Raw genomic sequence first — 23,659 nt, forward strand, 5'->3', positions numbered from 1 at the left:
AATTGGTATAAAAGTTTTCAAAATGGAAAGACAGTTTTGTAAAAAGAGAGTTTTGAGAAAGAAAACGGTTTTAGAAAAGCAAAAAGAATTTAGAAAGAAAAGAACTTTGAAAAGAGAAAAAGGGTGTGGTGCATGCAATCAGCCGAGCTCAAGTAAGTACCCCAAAATACCCAAACAAGTTTATGTTATGATTATCAGTTGATAGAACCGCATGCTAGATTAGGACTAAGGATCTAGGAATGATGCCTTATGTGCCTATTATATGTGTTCTGAGCTGCATGATAGCGCTGATTAGACAATAGTAGGATAGCATGTTTAGGTTATGCCTGGGTTGATGAGTTTGTGTGGGTCTATGAGTTTATGTTGCATGCTAGTCCAGTTTCTTGCTATGTGGATATGATTGCTTGAGTATGTTGTGGTTAGATTTTCCCTTATCTGAATGCTGCTTGCTTTGTGCATTGTGGGATTCTGAGTGATGGAAGTTAGCCCTTAGGTGGATACGTCACGCCACATGTGATCGGGTTTGAATAATCTCAGAGTGTTGGATTTGGCCCTATTGCGCAGCTCTCGTCTGAGTCCAACCGTTTTAGGGACGAGTCTCTTACTCGAAGGATTATCTGAGCCTCGTCACATGTGATGGTATCCAGGTAATGGCTAATTGGCATCACAAGGAGACCTTCAGCAGCTGAGGACTGGTTTGAGCTAAGTTAGAGGTTTCCCTAGGGTAAGCCTAGGATGAGATAGTGTTGGGAGCAGTGGTAATGGATAAGGGACCTGGTGGGGTCGAAGCAATTCCTGAGGAAAGTACGGATAGATGTGGAAGGTAGTATGGGCCCGTACTACTGAAAGCAGAGGATCCGTACTCGATTCGGGAAAGGCCGAGACAAGACCGGGAACCTGATAGGGTATGTGTTTGGTCGCGCAGCAGTGATAAGTATTCTGATAGAGGATGTATTATATTTTCAGTATGGTGACATTGCGGTAGAGACCAGCGGGTGGATCAGGCGCCGGAGAGGGATCAGGCTCAGGTTCTAGAGCCGGGCAGCTTGATGATCAGATGAGGGATTTCCTTTCCGCAGAGATTGTGCGCAACATCATTGATCAGACTCCAGTGATTTTTGGTTCGGTTAGAGAGGCCATCGTGGAGCTTATGGACGGTCATCTTGAGGCCTTTAGGGCCGGGATAGTATCAGGACAGTTTGGGGCTCATCTAGAGCCTGGTTTTTATGGAGTTCGGGGATCCATCAGAGAGGCAGATTCCATTTCAGGCTTTTGCCATCAGGAGTCAGGAGTGAGTGGGGCACCATGTCTCCAAGAGAGACCCTTGCATGACTGGGTAATTAATGAGGTTTCGCTAGTCATTCGCGAGGAGTTGCCCAACATCATTGAGCGGGTCACGGGTCGGGTGACCGCTAAGTTCCAGGGACAACCAAATGTTGTTCATATGGTTGATGGAGTAGTCGGGGTCACATGAGAGCAGGAGATTGATTTTGATGGGCAACTCGGAAAAAAGAAGCGGGCACGTGTTGCAGGGAGATTGGGAAGGAGTGTGGAGTCCTACTCAGCTGACTTGGGCGCTGGAGGTTAGGAGGACCTAGAGGTGTGTGGTAAGTATGGAGGAACTCATGGGTTTGCTTGTCACAAGTTCAGGTGTTTCAAGTGCGGGGAAAGGGGGCATGTGTATCGGGATTGTAAGCAGGATCAGAGATGTTTTCATTGTCACCAGCCGGGTCATTTCAAGTCTCGATGTCCCGTCTTGGTGGTGGAGAGAGTTCAGGGCTAGGCGCCCACCGTTCCGCAAAAAGTCAAGATCGAGCTGCACTAGATCGCAGGTATGTAGTTTGAATCCTTCCCTTTGTAGTAACTCTATTGTTATGGTACTGCATCGATGTTAGTAGGCATGTATCTGTGAGTATTATATTACCTGCTTGTGATCGATTGATATACCATCTACATACCTTGGATATTTGGATGGTAGTTAGGAGATGTGCTCTATGGGAGAAGGATTTATAGGATGCAATAACTGTAGCATGCCTGGGAGGGACTTGGTATGTCTCGCTAGATCGGAGTTGTATAGTGTTGGAGATGGATTGGTTGGATCCCTAGCTATGGTAAGCTTGGGTTCCTCAGCAGATTGACTATGGAATGGTAGCAAGGATTTCATTTTAGTATTGAGCAACAAGGGGTAAGCAGGATCGAAGTGGGGGGAATCCCCCGAGTGTGCAAAGGTAGGAGCACGCAGACCCAGAATGAGTGTGCGACCTCCGAGAAGGAAAAGAAGTGGTTCAGCGTTTGATGGATTCAGGATTTCAGGGTTGGAAGTTTGAGAAACTCCCCATCAGCTAGTGCGTGTGATGGTAATGGTTAGTACGTGGTTGGGAATTCAGGTTGTGGATCGCCCGTAGGACTCGAGGGAGTCGGAATGAGGATCTTGAGAGCTAATGGCACATGGGTGCCTTTGTATTAGCAGTCAGTGGTAGAAAGTGATGTAAGACTACGGGGCAGCCGTAGCATTCACTAGCAGTTAGTGGTGGAAGTGTTGTAAGACTACGGGGCAGCTGTAGCATTCACTAGCAGTCAGCAATGGATGGTGAGGTAAGACTACGGGTAAGCCGTAGCATTCCTTAGTAGTTTCGTTAGCGGATTTGGGGCGAGGCCCTTATCTCCTAGTGATCAGATAGGGATCAGGAATGGGTAGTGGATGAGAATGATAGGGAGTTGCCTGTATAGCCCTAGAGAGGTGAGACCTTGGGAGAGGCCGCTCTAGGATATAGTTGGGAGAGACCCGTGGGCGAGGCCCGTATGAGATTAGCAGTGTAGGTGAGACCTGAGAGCAGGGTTGCTCAATAGTATGGTTAGGTGAGACCCGTGGGCGAGGCCCATGAGTTTTAGCAGCACAAGTGGGACCTGGTAAGGACCTTAGTGTCAAGTTAGGGGATCGGGGATCCTAGGTTTGTAGTGCCTGAATAGCAGAATAGATTGAGCAGTTATAGGTGGTCGAAGTTTCTTCGGAAGTCGCTGGGAGCGACTAGTGGTGGTGTTGGGACTAGCTACCGGTGAGAGCCGGTAATCCAGGCATTGATGGGATGGTAGGGACCAGGGTGGTCTCAGTTCGTCCGGAAGGCAGACAAGGAATAGCAGAATATTCAGTCAGTAGTACTGCGGGTAAGCAGTGTATGGTGGTATTCAGTTAGTTGAATCGAGGGGTGCTCGACACCAAGTTTTGGCAGAGAGGAGTGTCAGAGGTTACTGACGGTGATGACCCGTACTGGAAATAGTGGGGGTGATGGAGTTGGTGAAGGATAGGGCCTTCACAGTGACAGAAGAAATAGTTGGTTATCGAGCTTTGCCTTGGGAAGGCAAGGAATTATGCAAGGAAAGAAGGGGGTGAACCCTTATAGGATCAGGGCAGTACTCAGTGAGTACCAGAAGGATTGTCGGTAAGTAAGTTGTGTTTCCAGGATGTTCAGGGTCAGGGTGACCCGAGTCTATTATTCGCAAGGATTTTTGTTAGCCGGAATGACCGAGCGGGAGGCCTTCGAAAGTAGACAGCTGGTGTTGGATTAATTGGTGAGTTATTGGAGGCAGATCGCAGGCGGTGGGCCATAGCAAACTTCGAGGATGAAGTTTAGTTTAAGTGGGGGAGAGTTGTAACACCCAAAGTTTTGAAGGTCAAGAAAGGAAAGGAAACCATAACTTTAAGGAGGGACTCGACGAGTCATGGACTGCCTCGGCGAGTCCGAGTGGGATCCAGGCCGAGGAGTAAGTAACCGACTCGGCGAGTCGGCCAAAGAGACTCGGCGAGTCTGGTCTGTACAAGGAAAACCCTAAATTCGGGGCTTGGAGCCTATTTAATCGTCTCATTCTCTCCCCTAGGGTTCCTTTACTGTCTCTCACACCCAGAACGCCGCACCCTAAGCCTCCATTGTGCTCATTCAAGCTTTTAGCCATTTTGAGTGATTTAAAGGAAGAAGAAGAAGTGGGAATCATTGAAGCATCAAGGAGTGGCCTTGGATCCGAAGATTGGGGAACCCTTCTGAGATGTTGAAGGTATTAAGTCGTTTCTCTCCTTTAGATATTCTTTGGTTATGAGTTTTGGGGCTTTTAAGCCATGTTTAAGATCAATCTCGAGCTTGAAGTCCAGATCTGAGGTTGCTACCTCAGATCCATGCTTGTTTTGGTTTAGAATCCCGTAAAGCATCAGCCCTTGAGTCGATTATGGAGCTTTCTTGCCTTAAACCCTAGTTTATGGTGTATTTTTCCTGGATCTCCTTCTCTACACGTAAAGTTTGCAACTTTACGTGAGGAATAGACTTGGGAAGGGTAGATCTACAGTTTGGAGTCCATGCATGACTCAAAAGTCCTCTGCATGTATGTAGATCGGAATGGACTCGGCGAGTCCTTCGAGTGGACTCGGCGAGTAGCTTGAAGATGAGGAGGAACTCGACGAGTGGGATGAACAACTCGTCGAGTCGGATGAAGTTGGGCATGAACTCGGCGAGTTTGAAGAACAACTCGGCGAGTCTGTTGAAGGTTGTCTTGGACTCGGCGAGTCTGTTCTTGAACTCGGCGAGTCAGGTCGCGAAACCCCAAACCCTTCGAGTTAAGACTCGAGTCAGCGATTCGAGCAAGGACTCAGTGAGTTGGACAGGACAGGATTCGGGAATCAGTAGACTCGGCGAGTCAGGGGCTGACTCAGCGAGTCAAGTCGCGATTGGAAGGACTTTAAGCATAAGAACTCGGCGAGTCAATAAGTGGACTTGGCGAGTAGGGTTGACCTGGAAGGTTGACTTTGACCAAGACTTTGACTTAGACCAGAATTGACTTGGTTGACTGTCGGGGGTCAGTTAGACTAAGTGTTGCATTGATATTGGTAGCTCGGGGAGCTAGTGGAGCAGGAGGTCAGAGAGTTGCCGGTCAGCAGCTAGTGGGATCATCAGCAAGTTCAGCCAGTGCAGGTGAGTTTCCCTTTTGTATGAATGGGTCTACGGCCACAATGCCAGCCCATGTAGTTATGAGTAAAAGACCCGGGGGTTAGCCCTAGGCACAGCATGCTAGTATGATATTCAGGACGAGGTCCAGTGATAGCGGGCGGGTGCCCAAGGAATGGTTTATGTGATAGTTTATACTTGTTGTCTGTGTGATACTTGTATGTGCCTGATAGGGAGGTGAGTGTTGGCGAGGTCCCGCATCTCACCAATAGCAGAGTGTGGATGGTGTTCCACATCTCATTATGTAACGACTCGTCTTTGGTATGTTGTTTCCATGATATTTATTTAGAAGTTTTCAAGAGGGACTCGGCGAGTCTATAGCCCGACTCGTTGAGTAGGGACGGGATTTCGAGCACGTGTAAGTCGGCGACTCGGCGAGTCTTCCTGCCAGGAAGAAACCCTAAATCCATGGGTTTGCTCACTATTTAAGCAATGTTATGTGCCCCAAACTCGCCTCCTTCACCCTCAGAGAGCCTGTGAGAAACCCTAAACCATCCCTTGATTGATTAAAGTGTTTTTGTGTGAATTCTTGAAGGCTTGAAGAAGAAAAAGAAGAAAGGTCCAAAGAGAAGAGGTGCAGAGCAAAGATCCAAGGTCAATCAGAGTTCATTGAGGTATTTCTCGGAATCCTTTTGTTTTATGCTTAAAACCTCCATTAGAACACTTCTAGGGCTAGTTTGATGTATTTTCCAAACCTTATAGTTGTATGGATGCCTTAATAGGTCGAGATATCCCTAGATCTGTTCATTTAGGAGTTGTAGAGCCCGGATCTATTGCCTTTTTGAAGTTGCTTTGCATGAGAACCCTAGATCTAGCCTTTATTATGCTTTTTGAGCCTTATAATCTTCATGGATGCTTATGGGCACGTAAAGATAGAATCTTTACGTGTTAATCGAGCTAAGGAAGCCCAGATCTATAAGTTTTATACGCTGGATTCAAGCAGAATCGAGTTTAGAGTAGGTGCATGCATGCGACTCGGCGAGTCGGAAGAACGACTCGGCGAGTCGAGTCGCGAGTCCCCGATTTTTCCCTTTTGAGTGATGACGAGTGGGGACCAGTGAGTAGTAGAGTGGACTCAGTGAGTTGGAGGTCAGACTCAGTGATGGAGGGACTCGACGAGTTGTTCATACAACTCGGTGAGTCCAAGACAATCTTCTTAGCTCAAGAACAACTCGTCGAGTTATTCATACGACTCGGCGAGTCGGATGTAGATTGCCTGAGTTTTAGAATCGAAAGGGAACTCGTCTAGTTGATGCCATACTCGACGAGTAGCCACGAGTAGGGTTGAGAAGTGAGAATAGAGATTCGGCGAGTTGGCGGCCCAACTCGGCGAGTCAGGTCAACTGTAGGTTGACTTTGACCGGGAGAGTTGACTTTGACCAGGGGTAAAAAAGTCATTTTACCCCAATGCAGTGATTAGTATTTGTTTGAGTGTGTTTATGGAATTGTAGCCGGGGAGATACCGGAGCAGCAGCAGATAGCTTCCAGAGCCATACACACAGCAGCCAGTTCACGAGGTGAGTTTCCTTCCAGTAGGAACGGGTCTACGGCCACAATGCCGGCCCGTTTAGTTAACAGTAGTTCCGGACTTCAGTCCGATGCAGTAGTTAGAGTGCTTGATGTCTTTGTGATTCAAGCATGTTTTGTGTTATGTGTTCCGGACTTCGGTCCGATGCAGTATATGTGTTATATTAGCAAATACATGTTTATGATATGCTATGTTCAGACAGTTTCGGACTTCGGTCCGATGCAGTTAGTTCCGGACTCCGGTCCGATGCAAGGGACAAGGTTCCACTCAGTTCCGAACTTCGGTCCGATGCAGTCTGTTCCGGACTTCGGTCCGATGCAGTTAGTTCCGGACTTCAGTCTGATGCAGTGGGCAAGGCCCAGTATGTGCTTTATTTGTTATTGTGTGGTATGTGGTAGTTTGGGGGAGCTCACTAAGCTTCGTGCTTACGGTTTCAGTTTTTGGTTTCAGGTACTTCCGCAAGTAAAGGGAAGAGCTCGAGATGATGGCATCGCATACACCACAGCTTCAATTTTGTCCTGGGAGTTGATTCAGTTTCTTAGATATGTTTTGATACAGTTGTGACACAATTTTTCTCACAGTATTTTAGTATGGTTTGAGATACGCAGCGTATGGTTTTATTATGTGATACTCAGTTTTATGATTTTTGGTTATATTAAAAATCAAATTTTCGGGTCGTATTTTTGGGATGTTTCACATTAGCAGCAGATCAGGGGCGAGGCCCAAGTTAGGGAAAGAGTGAGTGTGGGCTGGGCCCGTATCTCACTATCAGTGGGAGCATGGACGGGGTTTCATGACTCATTAGTAGAGATCGGTTGTTAGGACCGAATGGTAGTCAGACACCCCAGATACGTCTGACAGTATGTGCTATTATGTTTACATGCTAGCATGATCTGTTATATGAGTTAGAGGCGGTAGGGGGAGATAGTCCCCCAGGCTACCGATTGATAGGGCCAAAGGGGCGGTCGTGCCCAGCCATGCTAGATAGATTATGTGATATATGTGTTATGTGGTAGTAGTAGGGGGTGAAATAGTCCCCAGTATCCGGTCGAGAGGACCGAAGGGGAGACCAGCACCCAGATATGCTAGTCAGTATCCGGTCGAGAGGACCGAAGGGGAGGCCAGCACCAAAATATGCTAGCTAGTATCCGGTCGAGAGGATCGAAGGGGAGGTAAGCTCCCAGATATGCTAGCCAGTATCCGGTCGAGAGGACCGAAGGGGAGGTAAGCTCCCAGATATACTAGTCAGTATCCAGTCGAGAGGACCGAAGGGGAGGCCAGCACCCAGAAATGCTAGCCAGTATCCGGCCGAGAGGACCGCAGGGGTAGGTCGGGCACCCAGATATGCCTGACAATGAGTGTATGTTATGTGATTGTATGGTATGAGGTATGATGGCGGAACTCACTAAGCTTCGTGCTTACGGTTTTCAGTTTGGGTTTCAGGTACTTCCGGTAGCGGATGATGGAGCTCGGGATGATCGCATGGCAGACACCATAGATTAGTCAGCCTAGGAATGTTTTACTCTGATAATGAACATGTGTTTTGAAAACTATTACTTTGATTATGCTTCGAATCGATGATTTTACTTTAAGTAATGTTTTATTAAAAGAAATTTTTAGTCTTCAATTTTGGGACGTTACATAGGTCTTAATGGATTAAGACCTTAGATTAAGAGCTTTTGGACGTCCCAAGTGATAAAGTTTGAGACTTTATGAATGTTAGGCATGTTTGGCCTAGGGATCTGAAGTTTGGGCTTAAGAGCTTAAGCCAATAAGAAGTTATAAGGACTTATTGAGTAGTGAAGTTACGCCCCGCGTAACATGTGAGTACGCCCCGCGTAGCGAGTCAGTGCCCCGATCCCCTGTTGCGAATCAGCGTGTACGCCCAGCATACCAAGGAGGGTACACCCAGCGTACTCCCTCTGTTGGGTTTTCATTTTGGGCCATAGGGTTTGGGCTATTATTTGAGTTGCTGGATTTTGGGCCGTGACTGGACATTATGGATAAAGTCTTTTGGGCCCATTGGTTGTTATGGATCATGAGTTTAGGCCCATTTGGTGAGGTGGGCCCAATTTAGTAAATTGGGCCAATAATGGGCTTTGTTTTGGACTTCTAGACCTTGGGCCATTGGTGGGCTTGGGAGCTTACCTAGTGTTGGGGCGGATTGAGTTAGGGGTAAAATGGTCAATTTACCCTTAGAAGAGTATTGTGTTTGGCCTAATGTTTATTTGTGCTATGTTGGCTAGTTCGGGATTTTCGGTGAGTCGGTGATTCGAGAATCTACTTCCTCAGTTCAGAGTTTTGGCAGTGCGAGGTGAGTTATCCTCACTATATCGACAGGGTCTAAGGCACCAAGGCCGGCCCTTTATCGGATTGAGATATGGGTATTTGTTGTTATGTTATTGCTTTGATATGTTTGCATCCTGGTAGCTAGGATGGTATATGTTAGAGACCTGGTTAGGGTCGGTTCCCTGATATGTAGGGTGATGTTATGCTAGTGACCGGTTAGGTCGATATCCTGGTTAGGATGATGATATGTTATGTGATCTGTTTGATCGGCTTGTTGACTGTGAATTCTTATATGATTGTATGTTTATGTGCACATGGTTGTTTGGACTGGAGTTGGGTTGAGGCGGGTCCTGCTTTGTGTTGTAGGCCAAGATACCCAGGGCGGACCGGTTGTCCCGAAGGCCCAGCGAGCGGTTCGGATAGGCTGTAGGCCCCAAGAGGGCGGACCAGACGTGCCGAGGCTCGGAGAGTGGACCAGGCCGACTGAAGGCCCGGTGCGGGCGGACCAGTCATACTGTAGACTCAGAGAGTGGACCAGGTGGATTGAAGGCCCACTGCGGGCGGACCAATCACACTGCAGACTCGATGTATATGGCTAGATTCGGATGGTGGACCAGGTGGACTGTTGGCCGGTGCGGCGGACCAGTCACACAGTAGACCCGAAGTGCATGGCTGTTCTGTGATCGGATATGACATGGCATGTTATGCGTGTATGGTATATGTGGTTGGTATTTTGGGGATATCTCACTAAGCTTTCGGGCTTATAGTTGTGGTTTAATGTTTTTCAGGTTCTTCAGGAGACCGTGGCAAGGCGAAGGCGTGATCGTATCGCTCCTCATGTTTATGTTGTGATGTGATTCTGGGAATACTCTAAATAAATTGTATTGAAAATCTTTTGTAATAATTTAATGAAATCGGGTTATTTTTGAAAAATTTAAATTGGTTGGAATTTTTCAGTCGTTACATGTTGGTATCAGAGCCTTGGTTTGAGTGAATTGGAGGAACACTCGTGTGACTCCAGTCTCAAATCGAGGAGAGTTTTCAAAAGAGAATTTAAAACGGTTTTCAAAATGAGTAAAGGAGGACGCGGGGGTACGATCAGCCGGAGCCAGTAAGTAACCCCAAAATACCATACATGATATTTGTTTTTGAGCTTGATAGAACAACATGCTAGTGCTAGGCTAGGGATCTTCAGTATTTCATGATAATGTTGCCTGATTTTTGATGCCTGTTAGCCTAGGGTTTCCTTGTGGGAGATTTCCAGTGTTCCTCTAGTAGTGAGGGTTGAGCGTTTGTTATGCATGTTTTCACTAGGGTGTTGTGGTAGTACTTCATACAAATATGGGTAGGTGTGGAAGGTAGTATGGGCCCGTACTACTGAAAGCACAGGACCCATACGCGTATCAGGGAAACCATGACCTCTAGGGTTGGGTTGAGAGTTGGTTCCTGGGTTAGTGGGAAGTGTCTGAGATTTTGTGGTGTTTTTCAGTATGGAGATTCCGAGGCATGCTGGAAGTGGATCCGGGTCAGGATCGGGAGCAAGAGAGGGAGTTTTGGGCGGGTCAGTACCGCCCGAGGTTATTGGTCAGATGAGCACGTGCGAGTTGGATGCGAGGATTCGTGAGATCTTGCATGATGAGATTGTTGCGTTGTTCCGGGCTGAGTTGCCGGAACTGTTTGGGTCGATCAAGACCGCCATGGTTGAGTATTTTGATGAGCGATATGCAGCTCTCACAGAGACGGCTGCCGCGGCAGCTACAGCGGTTGTAGCAGCGGCAGGGGGAGGAGCTAGTCGGGGTTTTCAGTATCGGGACTTCGATAACACGAAGCCTCCCACCTTTGATGGAGTTCAGGATCCGATTGTTGCTATGAGATGGTTATCAGGCGTGGAGGGGTGTTTCTTCAGGTGTTCATGCCCTGCTGATCAGAGGGTGAGGTGTGCTCTGAACCTGTTGAGGCTCGGGGCCAAGGATTGGTGGAGATTGACCACGGGGTCATATTCGGATGCGCAGAGGGCTGCGGTTTCATGGGATCAGTTCAGAGAGATGTTCAGCACTCGTTATGTTCCGCGAGTTGAGAGAGAGAGATTGGCTCAGGAGCTCCTTGAGCTGAAGCAGGGTTCGGAGTCGGTGACTGAGATCACCAGGATGTTCACTGAGAGGGCGATGTTCTGCCCTGAGTTCGCTTCGGAGTAGGCTCAGATGTATCGATATCTGAGCATGCTCAAGAGGGATATCAGGCAGTTTGTGTTTACGCAGAGGTGCGAGACTTTGTTGGAGTTGCAGGAGGCCGCCAGGCGGCGTGAGTTAGAGATTGAGTTGCAGTTGCGTGAGCTGAGGCAGGCTCTGGTGCAGTCGCAGCCGGCGCCAAAACGGTCCAAGGCCGTTGATTCTAGAGTGGGAGATCTGGGTAGCCACACTTGTAGGAAGTGTGGGAGGAGTCACACCGAAGTTTGTAGGTCCGGTGGTGCATGCCGCAAGTGCGGAAAGGATGGGCACTATACGAGCGATTGTCGGCAGTCAGCGTCGGTTCGGGATTTGAGGATTTGTTATCATTGTCATCAGGTTGGACATTTGAGGGTCAACTGTCCACAGCTCGCGGCAGGACCGGTGCAGGCTCCAGCACTGACCACTTTGAGGATCACGGGTGGAGGTTAGGGTGGAGCAGAGCCCCCAAGGGCTCAGGGTCGTGCTTTTCAGCTTACAGCAGAGGAGGTCAGAGTAGTGTCGGATGCAGCCGCGGGTATGTTTCTTTCTTGATGTCTTGTTTATCTTATGGTTATTGTGGAGTATTGTTTATCTGCTAGTCTTATTGTGTGGTTTTCGGTGTGGTATTCGTTGTTCTTTGAGGGTTATGGTTTTGTTATGGATTGGTGTTGGGAATTTCGTTGGTTATCATCAACGAGGGTTATTAATGGAAATCTGGTGTTGGTCTGAATGTCGGGTAGCATCTGCAGTCTGAGGAATGGTTAGCTGAAGATTGAGTTTCTTTCAAGCTCGGGATGGTCAGTGTTGAAAAGTGATTTGGTGAAGGTTGCTAGTGCTAGCGGGACGCAGTTCGCGTGTAAGTGTTTGTGTTGTGTAGGGTATTGAGGGAGGTTGGTGATGGCGACCGACGGTTGTTAGTCAGTAATTTAAGTGGGGGAGAATTGGTAAATTCTCCGGAAGCTCGATGAGTATTGGAGGTTGTTTAGCTGCTTGGGATTCAGCAGTGTTCTGTCAGCCAAGAGGGTAGGCTGGTATGAGTAAGTGGCAGGCATGCAGGGCGGGATACAGACCTAGGGCATTTGATTGTGGAGGGCCTGGGATTAGGCCGAGATTGAGTATGTATGATGGAGATAGAGTTCGGAACCCCTAGAGGGCTAGAACAGTATACATGGGAGGGTTTCCCGGAGGGGTAACGCGGAATGATCAATGCTAGTTGAGCGGTCCGGATAGACTGAAGCCCGGTAGGCGTACCAGTCAGGCCGAAGGCTCGGAGAATGGTCCAGCCAGGCTGAAGGCCCTGGAGGGCTGTCCAGATTGGCTGAAGGTTCTGAGAGTGGTCCAGATTGGCTGAAGGCCTGGTAAGGCGGTCCAGTCATGCTGAAGACTCTGCAGGTATTGATAGATCGGTTCGAGGAAATGGATTGAGTATGTCGCGATATGTTAGCATTGGAAGGTTTGGCCCCGGGTATTGATCTCGATTAGTGGAGATCGTGCATGGACTCGAGAGTCCTTGCGAGCAGATTCAGAGCATGTGTGTTGCATGGATAATGGTTATGCTATAAGGGAGTGGTGTAGCCTCGGGCGAGCACCGTGGCACTTGTCGTAGTGACGAGGCGGCCAAGTGGATTTCCTGGGTAAGGAAAGAGAGAGGAATGTAGTGCCGAGAGGGAGTGTAAGTTCACGGAAGTGAAAGCAGCAGCGCGGAGTTGTGATTGGAGTGATCCAATTAGGGTCTTTGAGCAACATGATTGCGGCAGTGGTATGGAAACACATCCGGATGGGATGTATGCTGAGGTTGCGGAAGGATTTCTGCGAGGGTAGAGCCAAGAGGCCCGGAAAGGATGCTGGGAGGGAGTCTTGGATTTCCAGTTTGATTCTGATCGAGGAATTGTGTATGTAGTGGTGATTCATCCTGGAGGATGTTTGGAGATGTCGTTAGTGTGGCGGGTTTTTCCTAACCCGAGGGTGTTAGAGCTAGTGCATGCGATTGCAAGAGGAGAACTCATAGGAGTTGCTCTGAGGCTGAAGAATGTGTTGTTTTGTCAGCATGGGATGGTTAGAGTTGGACCCGGATCGGGAACCCGGTGGTTTAGGGTTATATCTAGCTCGTAAGAGCCAAGTGAGTTTTGGGTTTCGATGGTTGCGTCTTGAGGAACCTGGTTGGGTTAATGTCAGGTGGTGCGTGGCGAGAGAAGTTCTGGAGTAGAGGTGTCGAAGGCTTCGAGGGCGAAGCCTAATTTAAGTGGGGGAGAATTGTAACGCCCCGTTCCTAAGAATACCTAATTGTGAGTCCCGGGGATTTAAGAGAAATGATATTTTGGTCATCTTGTGGGAAAAATGAAAAATGAGGGGTAAGAATAAAACTTGGGGACTCGACGAGTACGCCCAGCGTAAGCTGGGATTACGCCCAGCGTAAGGCGTATATGGACGCGGGTGCAAGGCTGAGTACGCCCAGCGTACTCTCAGAGTTCTAAAACCCTAAATTTAGGGTCAGCTATGTTCAGCAGGTTTGTGAGCCGATCCAGCTGTAAAACGCTGGAAGATATGATTGCTAAGGCTCGGGAGAGGGAGATTGATCTCGAGATGGAGAAGAAGAGGAAACCGGAGGCGGTTTCGGGTTCAGGCGGTTCGGGCAAAAAGCTCAGGGTTTCAGATCACAGGTCCAGGGGACAGCCGAGCCACGGTCGATGTGGTATGTGTGGGAAGATGCACGAGGGGGCCTGCAAGGCAGGGAGTTCCGGATGCTTCAAGTGCGGCCGGATTGGACATTTGAATAGGGATTGTACGGCTCCTGCTACTACTGTTGCAGCATCAGATCTGATTTGCTTTCAGTGCAATCAGAGGGGACATAAAAAGTCCCAGTGTCCGAGCTTAGCCGCAGCAGGGAAGGTGGTTGCACCTGCCCCTGCTACCTTGAGAATTACAGATGGCCGGCAGGGCCGAGCCGAGACGCCAATGGCGAAGAGCAGGGCGTTTCAGATGACAGCAGAGGAGGCGCGAGCGACTCCTGATGTGGTGACGGGGTCGTTCTCTGTGAACGGCATTTCAGCTATGGTATTATTCGATTCGGGGGCTACCCGATCATTCGTATCGCTTGCGCTTAGCAAGAGATTTAGTAGAGCTCCAGGGGAATTGGATTTTCCATTAGAGGTTGAGATAGCAGCTGATAGGACCGTGAGGGTCGGCAGAGTGCATAGAGGGTGTTCCCTTCAGTTGTTTGACGAGCAGTTTTCAGTGGACCTGGTACCTATTCCCCTGCGAGGGAATAAGGTTATTGTGGGCATGGATTGGCTAAGCCCCAATGGGGCGGTGATTGATTGCGAGCTCCAGCTAGTGAGGGTCCGCACTCCCAGTGGGGGAGAGTTAATGATTCAGGGCGAGAGGCCACAGCGGGGACCGACCTTTTGTTCCGCCGCAAGGGCAAGACGCTATGTTCAGCAGGGTTGCGCCGGTTTTGTAGCTTACGTCTTGGATGCTAGGGGGAAGGGCAAGACGACAGTTGATGATGTTCCTATTGTTCGAGACTACCCGGACGTGTTTCCCGAGGATTTGTCGGGGATACCTCCTGAGAGACAGGTCGAGTTCAGGATCGACCTAATTCCTGGTGCGGCTCCGATAGCCAAAGCACCGTATCGACTAGCTCCCCTGAGATGCAGGAGTTGTCTACACAGCTGCAGGAGCTGTTAGACAAAGGTTTCATTCGGCCGAGCAGTTCGCCTTGGGGAGCGCCGATCCTGTTTGTGAGGAAGAAGGATGGGTCGCATCGTATGTGTATAGATTATCGGGAGTTGAATAAGGTAACGGTGAAGAATCGTTACCCACTTCCGAGGATAGATGATTTGTTTGATCAGCTTCAGGGAGCGTCCTGGTTCTCCAAGATCGATCTACGCTCCGGTTATCATCAGATGCGGGTTAGAAACGAGGATGTACAGAAGACTGCTTTCAGGACCAGGTATGGTCACTATGAGTTTCTGGTGATGCCATTTGGGCTCACCAATGCTCTAGCCGCATTCATGGATCTCATGAACCGCGTGTGTAGGCCGATGCTGGACCGGTCAGTGATAGTGTTCATAGATGATATCTTGGTATATTCCAAGTCGCAGGAGCAGCACGAGGAGCACCTGCGGGAGGTGCTGGAGGCTTTGAGGAGGGAGAGACTTTTCGCAAAGTTCTCCAAGTGTGAGTTCTGGTTGCGCGAGGTGCAGTTCCTTGGTCACCTCGTCAACCAGAAGGGCATTTTGGTAGATCCGGCCAAGATAGAGGCCGTGATGCAGTGGGAGGTCCCGAAGTCTCCATCTGAGATTCGGAGCTTCCTAGGGTTGGCAGGGTATTATCGGAGATTTATTCAGGATTTCTCCAAGATAGCAGTGCCGCTCACCCGACTGACCAAGAAGTCAGTGGTATTTCGTTGGGGGCCTGAGCAGCAGACAGCGTTCGAGACCCTCAGGCAGAGGTTGTGCGAGGCTCCGATCCTTACCTTGCCAGAGGGAGTAGAGGACTTCGTAGTCTATTGTGATGCCTCGATCACCGGTATGGGAGCAGTTTTGATGCAGCGAGGTCATGTGATAGCTTATGCCTCGAGACAGTTGAAGCCTCACGAGGCTAATTATCCTACCCATGATTTGGAGCTGGGGGCAGTTGTGTTTGCCCTCAAGATTTGGAGGCATTACCTTTATGGGGTCCGTTGTACTATTTACACGGATCACAAGAGTTTGAGGTACCTTATGGATCAGCCGAGTCTGAACATGAGGCAGAGGAGGTGGTTGGATGTGCTAAAGGATTACGAGTGTGAGATCCTTTACCATCCAGGGAAGGCCAACGTGGTGGCCGATGCCTTGAGCCGCAAAGTGTCGGCAGCCCCTATCAGAGATCTATGTTTGAGGATGACCGTGATCACTCCGTTGTTGGAGCGGATCAAGGAGGCTCAGGTGGAGGGCCTCAAGGAGGAGAGACAGAAGTGTGAGAGGATCGTGGGTCGAGTAGCCTCGTTTGATTATGATAGACGTGGTTTGCTGACGCTTCACGGGAGAGTGTGGGTACCGTACTGGGGTGGAGTACGGCAAGTGTTGATGGATGAGGCTCATAAGTCTCGGTTTTCTATCCACCCAGGGGCGACAAAGATGTATCGAGATCTTCGACCTGATTATTGGTGGCCCTGCATGAAGCGGGACGTCGCCTGGTACGTCGAGAGATGCCTGACCTGCCGGAAGGTCAAGGCGGAGCACTAGAGACCCCACGGCATGATGCAGCCGTTAGACATTCCCGTGTGGAAATGGGAGGACATCACCATGGATTTTGTCACCAAGCTTCCCCGGACCACACGGGGAGTGGATTCGATATGGGTAGTAGTGGATCGGTTGACGAAGAGTGCCCATTTTATCCCGATCCAGGAGAGTATATCGGCGGAGAAGTTAGCCGATATCTATATGCGAGAGGTGGTGGCACGTCATGGAGTGCTGGTATCGGTGGTGTCAGACCGAGATGTCCGTTTCACATCCAGGTTCTGGAAGCGGTTCCACGACGAGATGGGTACTCGTCTCCATTTCAGCACCTCTTTCCACCCTCAGACAGACGGGCAGAGCGAGAGGACGATTCAGACTCTCGAGGACATGCTTAGGTCATGTGTCCTGGATTTCGGTGGCAGTTGGGATACGTATCTTCCGTTAGCGGAATTCTCGTATAACAACAGTTATCATGCGAGCATTGATCGACCTCCCTTTGAGATGCTGTATGGGAGGAAGTGTAGGACCCCGATTTGTTGGGGCGAGGTCGGTCAGCGGGTCATCGGGAGCACGGAAGTGGTGCTCAAGACGAATGAGTTGATCCAGCAGGTCCGTAGTAGACTGCAGACTGATCAGAGTCGGCAGAAGAGTTACGCCGATAGGAGGCGTTCGGACTTGGAGTTCCAGGTGGGGGATATGGTTCTTCTGAAGGTCTCACCTTGGAAGGGTGTCATCAGGTTCCGGAAGAGGGGCAAGTTGGGCCCCAGATTTATTGGTCCTTTCAGGGTTTTGGCCCAGGTGGGTCGGGTTGCTTATCGGTTAGATCTTCCTGAGGAGCTTAGTCAGATCCACAACACTTTCCATGTGTCTCAGTTGAGGAAGTGTTTGGTGGATGAGTCAGCAGTCGTTCCCCTAGAGGATATTCAGGTTGATAGCAGCCTGAATTATATTAAGAGACCGGTTGCGATTCTGGACCGGAAGACCAAGACCTTGAGGAACAAGGAAATTCAGTTAGTGAAGGTGCAGTGGCAGCACCGGAAGGGGTCTGAGTGGACGTGGGAGGCTGAGGAGGAGATGAGGGAGCACTACCCAGAGATATTTGCAGATTCAGCCGTAGCAGACTTCGAGGACGAAGTCTGAGATAAGTGGGGGAGAATTGTAACGACCCGTCTCCGGTATGATATTTCCTTGGTATTTATTTTGAAGTTTTGCAAGAGGGACTCGGCGAGTTCATAGCCTGACTCGCCGAGTAGGGTCGGGTTTTCGAGCACGTGTTAGCTGGCGACTCGGCGAGTCCATATTCCGGACTCGGCGAGTCTGTCCGTCTGGGAGAAACCCTAAATCCCCGGGTTGCCCACTATTTAAGCCACCTTATAGCCCCCAATCTCGCCTCCTTCACCCTCAAAAGTTGTGAGAAAACCCTAATTCGTTCTTGAGTGATTCTAAGTGATTTTGTGTGCTATTGTGAAGGCTTGAAGAAGCAGAAGAACGAAGGAGCAAGGAGAAGGACTGAAGAGCAGAGATTCAAGGGAAAGCAAGAGCTCTTTGAGGTATTCTTCCGTTTTCCCTCTCTTTTATGCCTTAAAACCCTTTCTAGATCTTGTTAATGCCTTTCTCAAAGCTTTATGTTGATATGGAAGATCTCTTATGCCGAGATAACCTTAGATATGTTCATTTAGGAGTTGTAGAGCCCAGATCTATTGTCTTTATGGAGCTATTTTGCATATTAACCCTAGATCTACCCCTTTTAAGCATCTTTTAGCCTTTATTCCCTTGTTCATGTGTTTGTACACGTAAAGTTGGAAACTTTACGTGGTGAATCAGCTTATTGGACTCAGATCTATCATTTGTATGTTTTGGATTCGAGCAGAATCGAGTGTAGAATAGTTGCATGGCGGTGACTCGGCGAGTCGGAAGAACGACTCGGCGAGTCGAGTCGCGAGTCCCCGATTTCTTCCCTTTTGAGCGGTGTCGAGTGGGACCAGTGAGTAGTGGAGTGGACTCAACGAGTTTGAGGGTAGACTCAGTGATGGAGGGACTCGGCGAGTTGTTCATACGACTCGACGAGTCCAAGGCAACCTTCTTAAGCTCAAGAACAACTCGTCGAGTTGTTCATATGACTCGGCGAGTCGGATGAAGATTGTCTGAGTTCTTGGATCGAATGAGTACTCGTCGAGTCGATGCCATACTCGACGAGTAGCAGCGAGTAGGGTCGAGGAGTGAGAATAGGGACTCGGCGAGTTGGCGGCCCAACTCGGCGAGTCAGGTCAACTGTGGGTTGACTTTGACTGAGAGTTGACTTTGACCAAGGGCAAAAGAGTCATTTTACCCAGTGCAGTGTTTAGTATTTGATTGAGTGTGTTTATGGACTTGTAGCCGGGGAGATACCGGAGCAGTAGCAGTTAGCCCTCCGAGCTATTCACTCAGCAGCCAGTTCACGAGGTGAGTTCCCTTTCAGTAGGAACGGGTCTAAGGCCACAATGCCGGCCCGTTTAGCTAGCAGTAGTATCCGGATTTTTATCCGATGCAGTAATTAGCATGTTTGATGCCTTCGTGGCTCAGACAGGATTATGTGTGTTCATGTTAAGTGATACGTTTACGTTATGATCAGTCAGCTTCGGACTTTGGTCCGATGTCAGCTTCGGACTTCGGTTCGATGTAGGGGACAAGGTCCCAGTCAGCTTCGGACTTCGGTCCGATGTCAGCTTCGGACTTCGGTTCGATGTAGGGGACAAGGTCCCAGTCAGCTTCGGACTTCGGTTCGATGTAGGGGACAAGGTCCCAGTCAGCTTCGGACTTCGGTCCGATGTCAGCTTCGGTCTCCGGTCCGATGTAGGGGACAAGGTCCCAGTCAGTCAGCTTCGGACTTCGGTCCGATGGAGGGGGCAAGGCCCCAGTATGTGCTTGATATATTATTGTATGGTATGTGGTAATTTGGGGGAGCTCACTAAGCTTCGTGCTTACAGTTTCAGTTTTGGTTTCAGGTACTTCCGTCAGTAGAGGGAAGAGCTCGGGTTGATGGCATCGCACACACCACAGCTTCAGTTTTTATCCTGGGAGTTGATTTAGTTCTTGATTTTCATATAACATGGATATGATACAGTTTTCCGCTCAGTGTTTTATTATTATTTGAGATATAGCATGTATGGTTTTACGATATGACACTCAGATTATGGTTTTTGGTCATGTTGAAAAATGAAATTTTTGGGTTGTATTTTTGGGTTGTTACAAGAATTGTTAGAAGCAATGCACTGCCCGAGTTTGGAATCATCACTTTTATAAGTGAGTGCATAGTTACTTTCATCTTACACATAAATATGAAGTATTTAATATGAATTACATGCTATGTGTGCATATTATCTGTGTTCTTGATATCTATGTTGGATGAAAAAAAATATACATGTTTTATTCGATTTAAACTATATACATATTTTATTCCTATAATAATAAGAGGCGAAAGATGATATAGATGATGAGAAGCGATGGCCTAGTCATCTAGCAGAGTATAGATGACAACCACAGAGTATTCTAGACAGTCCATTGGAACACTAGCAGGCTCGCAACCTATAGGTGTTGTGAACGATATGTTCATCATATGTACTCTAAAAACCCATTGACATGTATTTGTTGGATTAGTGTCTAAGTCCATAACTATTTTGGTATGTACTTGACCCGATTGTGAGCATGGTCCTTTTGGGTTGCCTTCACACTGGTGACTAGAAAGGATGATTGTTGAAGAGAGAGGCTGGTTTATTGTTAAGAATAATAAATTAGGGTATAAATATGATTTGTTAATATATTATATGAATAATATGTTAATTTGGAATCATATTATTAATTAGTATTTAATCAGAAATTAATTTAGAATTATTTTTGGGATTAAAGGAACTAACTGAAAGTGCAGGGGCTATTTTGTAATTATTCAATAGTTGAGGCTTTGGGCCATTGGATCACCTTTATTAAGGCTTGAACTAAAATCCTAGAAGGATCTAGGAGTTTTCGTCCAAGGGCTTAAGGAAAGGAGTCCATGGACTTGCTTAGGCCCTAAGCTAAGGGATTCGGGTTTACACCTTGAAACCCTAGTTAGTCTTAAGTATAACTAGCACCCTAAGGCACTAAGATTTCGTCCAAGCTTTGGGAAACCCTAAAAGGGACGAATTCTAGGGCAATATACCCTTTTCCCTTCTCTCCTATATTCATCCTTTCACCTAGTGTGTTTGGGAGCCATTAGAGATACTACACTTGTGGTACTTGCTTTCAAAGCTAAGGAGATTTAAGGAACTAGTTGTTATTACTATATAACAACAAAAGGTATGTATTCTATTCTTCTATGTGGATTTCGAAAATAGTACTAGCATGCCAGGTTTCTTTTTGTGTTCATAAAGTTGTATAACTAATAGTGAAAACATAGATCCAACTCTAGGGTTGCATGCACACATAGGATTGTTTGTATAAAACCCATCAATATTGTGGGTGGACTACCTAAAATAATACTTCCAATAAAAGAGATAAACCCTGATAGCTATGAACTTAGTGCCTAACAAATAAGCTCGACAACTATGGACTCAATACCTAACAAATAACCTCGGCAACTATGGACTTAGTGTCTGTTTTATAAACCCTGGCAGCGATGGACTTCCTGCTTATCCCTTAGGACAATCCTTAGGAATGAATGAGTAAATGATAGATGATTCTTAGAGTAGACCCTTAAGAAATAAAGAAGATAATGGGGATGGGTAATTGGGTTAATTGTTTGATGATGAAACATAATAACTTTATTATTGTGGGTTGAAAACCCTATGTACTCACCAAGTTTCCCAACCTGACCCACTCAGTTTATTTGTATCACATGTGTCGATATGAAGCTACTTTACACTACGAGATTAAAGGAGATGTAAATCACTAGTGTAAATGGATGTACTATCTGTTTTATGTTTATGTTTTGTGTATTGACGATGACATCCCAAAGTATTAATATAAACAAAAATACATTTCTTCGGAAATGTTTTGATAATATTATTATCATGTTTTTTTTTGGAACATGTTCCGCATATCTACTGTCTATTGTGAATTAATGGTTCTTTGTATTGAAAACTATTTTGTGCTTGTATGCATTTTTTTTTGAAGAATTTTTGTAAATTACATCATTTTAGAAATTATTTATAACCATTTGTAAATTATTTTTAAATATTTTTATAAAAAATATAATTTTATAAATTAAATGATAAATCATAAATAAATTATTATAAAAAATATTATATTATTTGAGGTAATATAATCATCCAGATACAAAATCATCTACATGATTATTTAGATACAAAATCAAACATAGCTTCTATTTATTTAGTAACTATCAAACAAAAAACACATGTCCATAATTTAATCCTGATTATCAAATATCAATAAAAAGCCTAATCTTTCTCCTTGTTCACGAATCCCCGTTCTCGACCGTTGATCACCTTCCGCTTTCTAATCTCGACCTTCGGTTGCATAAAAAAAAAACCCTCCCAACTAACGAGCCTCTCCTTTTCTCCCCTCTTGTCGCCGGAAAAGATGGCCGCCGCCGCCCCTTCCACTGCCGCTCTTCAAAATTCTCTGGTCACATTTCAGTCTCGATCACCAAGTTCTAATTCCATTAATCCAGCAAATCTTTCGTTCTCCGGCGGCCTAAGACTCCCGAAGCTAACAACCAAAACCACAAACAAATCTCGGCGTGGCGGCGGTTGCACCGGTGCCAAAATGGCCGATTCCGCGGCCGGAAGCTACGCATCTGCCTTGGCGGAGGTCGCGAGATCAAACGGAACCCTAGAGGCAACCGCCGCCGACGTCGAGAAGGTCGATAAACTCTTCTCCGACAAACAAGTGTTGAACTTTTTCGTTAGTCCAATCGTAAGTCTAGAGCAAAAACGAGAATTGATCGATGATATAACATCTTCGGGGAGCCTCCAACTACACGTATGCAACTTCCTCAACATCTTGATCGAAAGAAATCGGATCGATTTGATTAAAGAGATAGTAAAGGAATTCGAGATTGTTTACAATAAGTTGACGGAGACGGAGTTGGCGATCGTGACTTCCGTAGTGCAGCTGGAGAGGCAACACTTGGCGCAGATCGCAAAGCAAGTGCAGAGACTCACCAGAGCGAGAAATGTGAGGATTAAGACGGCGATTGATGAGTCATTGGTGGCCGGATTCACGATCAAATATGGAAATTCTCAATCCAAGTTGATTGATATGAGTGTGAAGAAGCAATTGGAAGAAATTGCTGCACAGCTTGAGATCGGAGATATTCAAATTCCAGTATGATATAATTCTAACTTTTTTACAACTCTATGAAGAAGACACATTACTCGTTTTTTACTTTTCACTAGAGTTCATTCTTTCAAAACCCTAATTTAAAATGACAAACACTAGTCATTTCTTTTTGTATAATTTAGGTGCCAACCTTTTGTAAGTAATTCTAGTCGCAACTATTTATACGTTTACTTTGAAATTTGTTATCTGACCTGTGTGTTATAGCAACCTGTATTATCATTATTAATGCTTCATGCTGCTAAAAAACCTGTTAATTTGTGGCTGAAAGTACAAAAACAAGAGAATATATTGCTATAAAATGTCACCTGCAGGTTTGACTTTTCTGTAAAAGAAAGTATATTGCTATAAAACGTTACATGTAGGTTTGACTTTCTTATAAAAATAAAGTATATTGGTATAAATTGTTAAATGTAGGTTCTACTTTCCCTAAAATCAAAGTAGATTGCTTTAAAATTTTACTTTTATAGAGGTGTCAAAATTTTGCAAAACCACGTTGAATCTATTTCGTTTAAGTAGTGATATGTTAGATTTGAGAGTGTGTTGACAGAAATGGCCCTTGAAACTAAATTGCAAAAATATTGTAGGCATGAAACTAAATCATTGAGCTGACAAAAATTCTTATAATGAGGTTGAATCTCTTTGCACTAAAATGTGACTATTACACGTAATTGAAAATATTATGAAAGAAATATGCTATGATTGACATTAAAATGAAAGTAAAATGCTACAACTCACATTAAAATGAAAGTAAAAATGCTATAATTCACATTAAAATGAATAAAAGTATGATACTATAATTGATGGTCATAACATTCAAATTTAAGATAAAATACTATGAATGACATTAAGATGTAAGTATAATGCTATAAATGGCATTGAATGGCCGATATTACATTTTTTTTAAAGATTGACTTACATATGCACACACTATTCTACTTCTAAATTTACACCCTTCGTCCGCAGCGAGACTAGAACCCTCAACATTTTGGTTGAGAGGCACCTATCCGTCAACTCAAGATCCTTTGGTGGCGATATTACATTATAACGGCATTCATTCACTTTCCTCCCTAACAACTACAAAATATCGTCAATATTACATTAAAAGTA

At 46.5% G+C, this 23,659-nt stretch overlaps 1 protein-coding gene across 1 annotated transcript; it reads left to right on the forward strand.

Moving 5' to 3' along the window:
- Positions 1 to 21,611: 21,611 nt before the first annotated feature.
- Positions 21,612 to 22,730, forward strand: LOC145089268 (ATP synthase delta chain, chloroplastic-like). Its single transcript, XM_079027747.1, has one exon. It carries the CDS (start codon positions 21,791 to 21,793, stop codon positions 22,541 to 22,543), a length of 753 nt encoding a protein of 250 aa, XP_078883873.1. The 5' UTR covers positions 21,612 to 21,790; the 3' UTR covers positions 22,544 to 22,730.
- Positions 22,731 to 23,659: the final 929 nt, after the last annotated feature.

The sequence above is a fragment of the Lactuca serriola genome, chromosome 1 (assembly GCF_051521515.1).
Source record: "Lactuca serriola cultivar US96UC23 chromosome 1, Lser_US96UC23_V15, whole genome shotgun sequence".
NCBI lineage: Eukaryota > Viridiplantae > Streptophyta > Magnoliopsida > Asterales > Asteraceae > Lactuca > Lactuca serriola.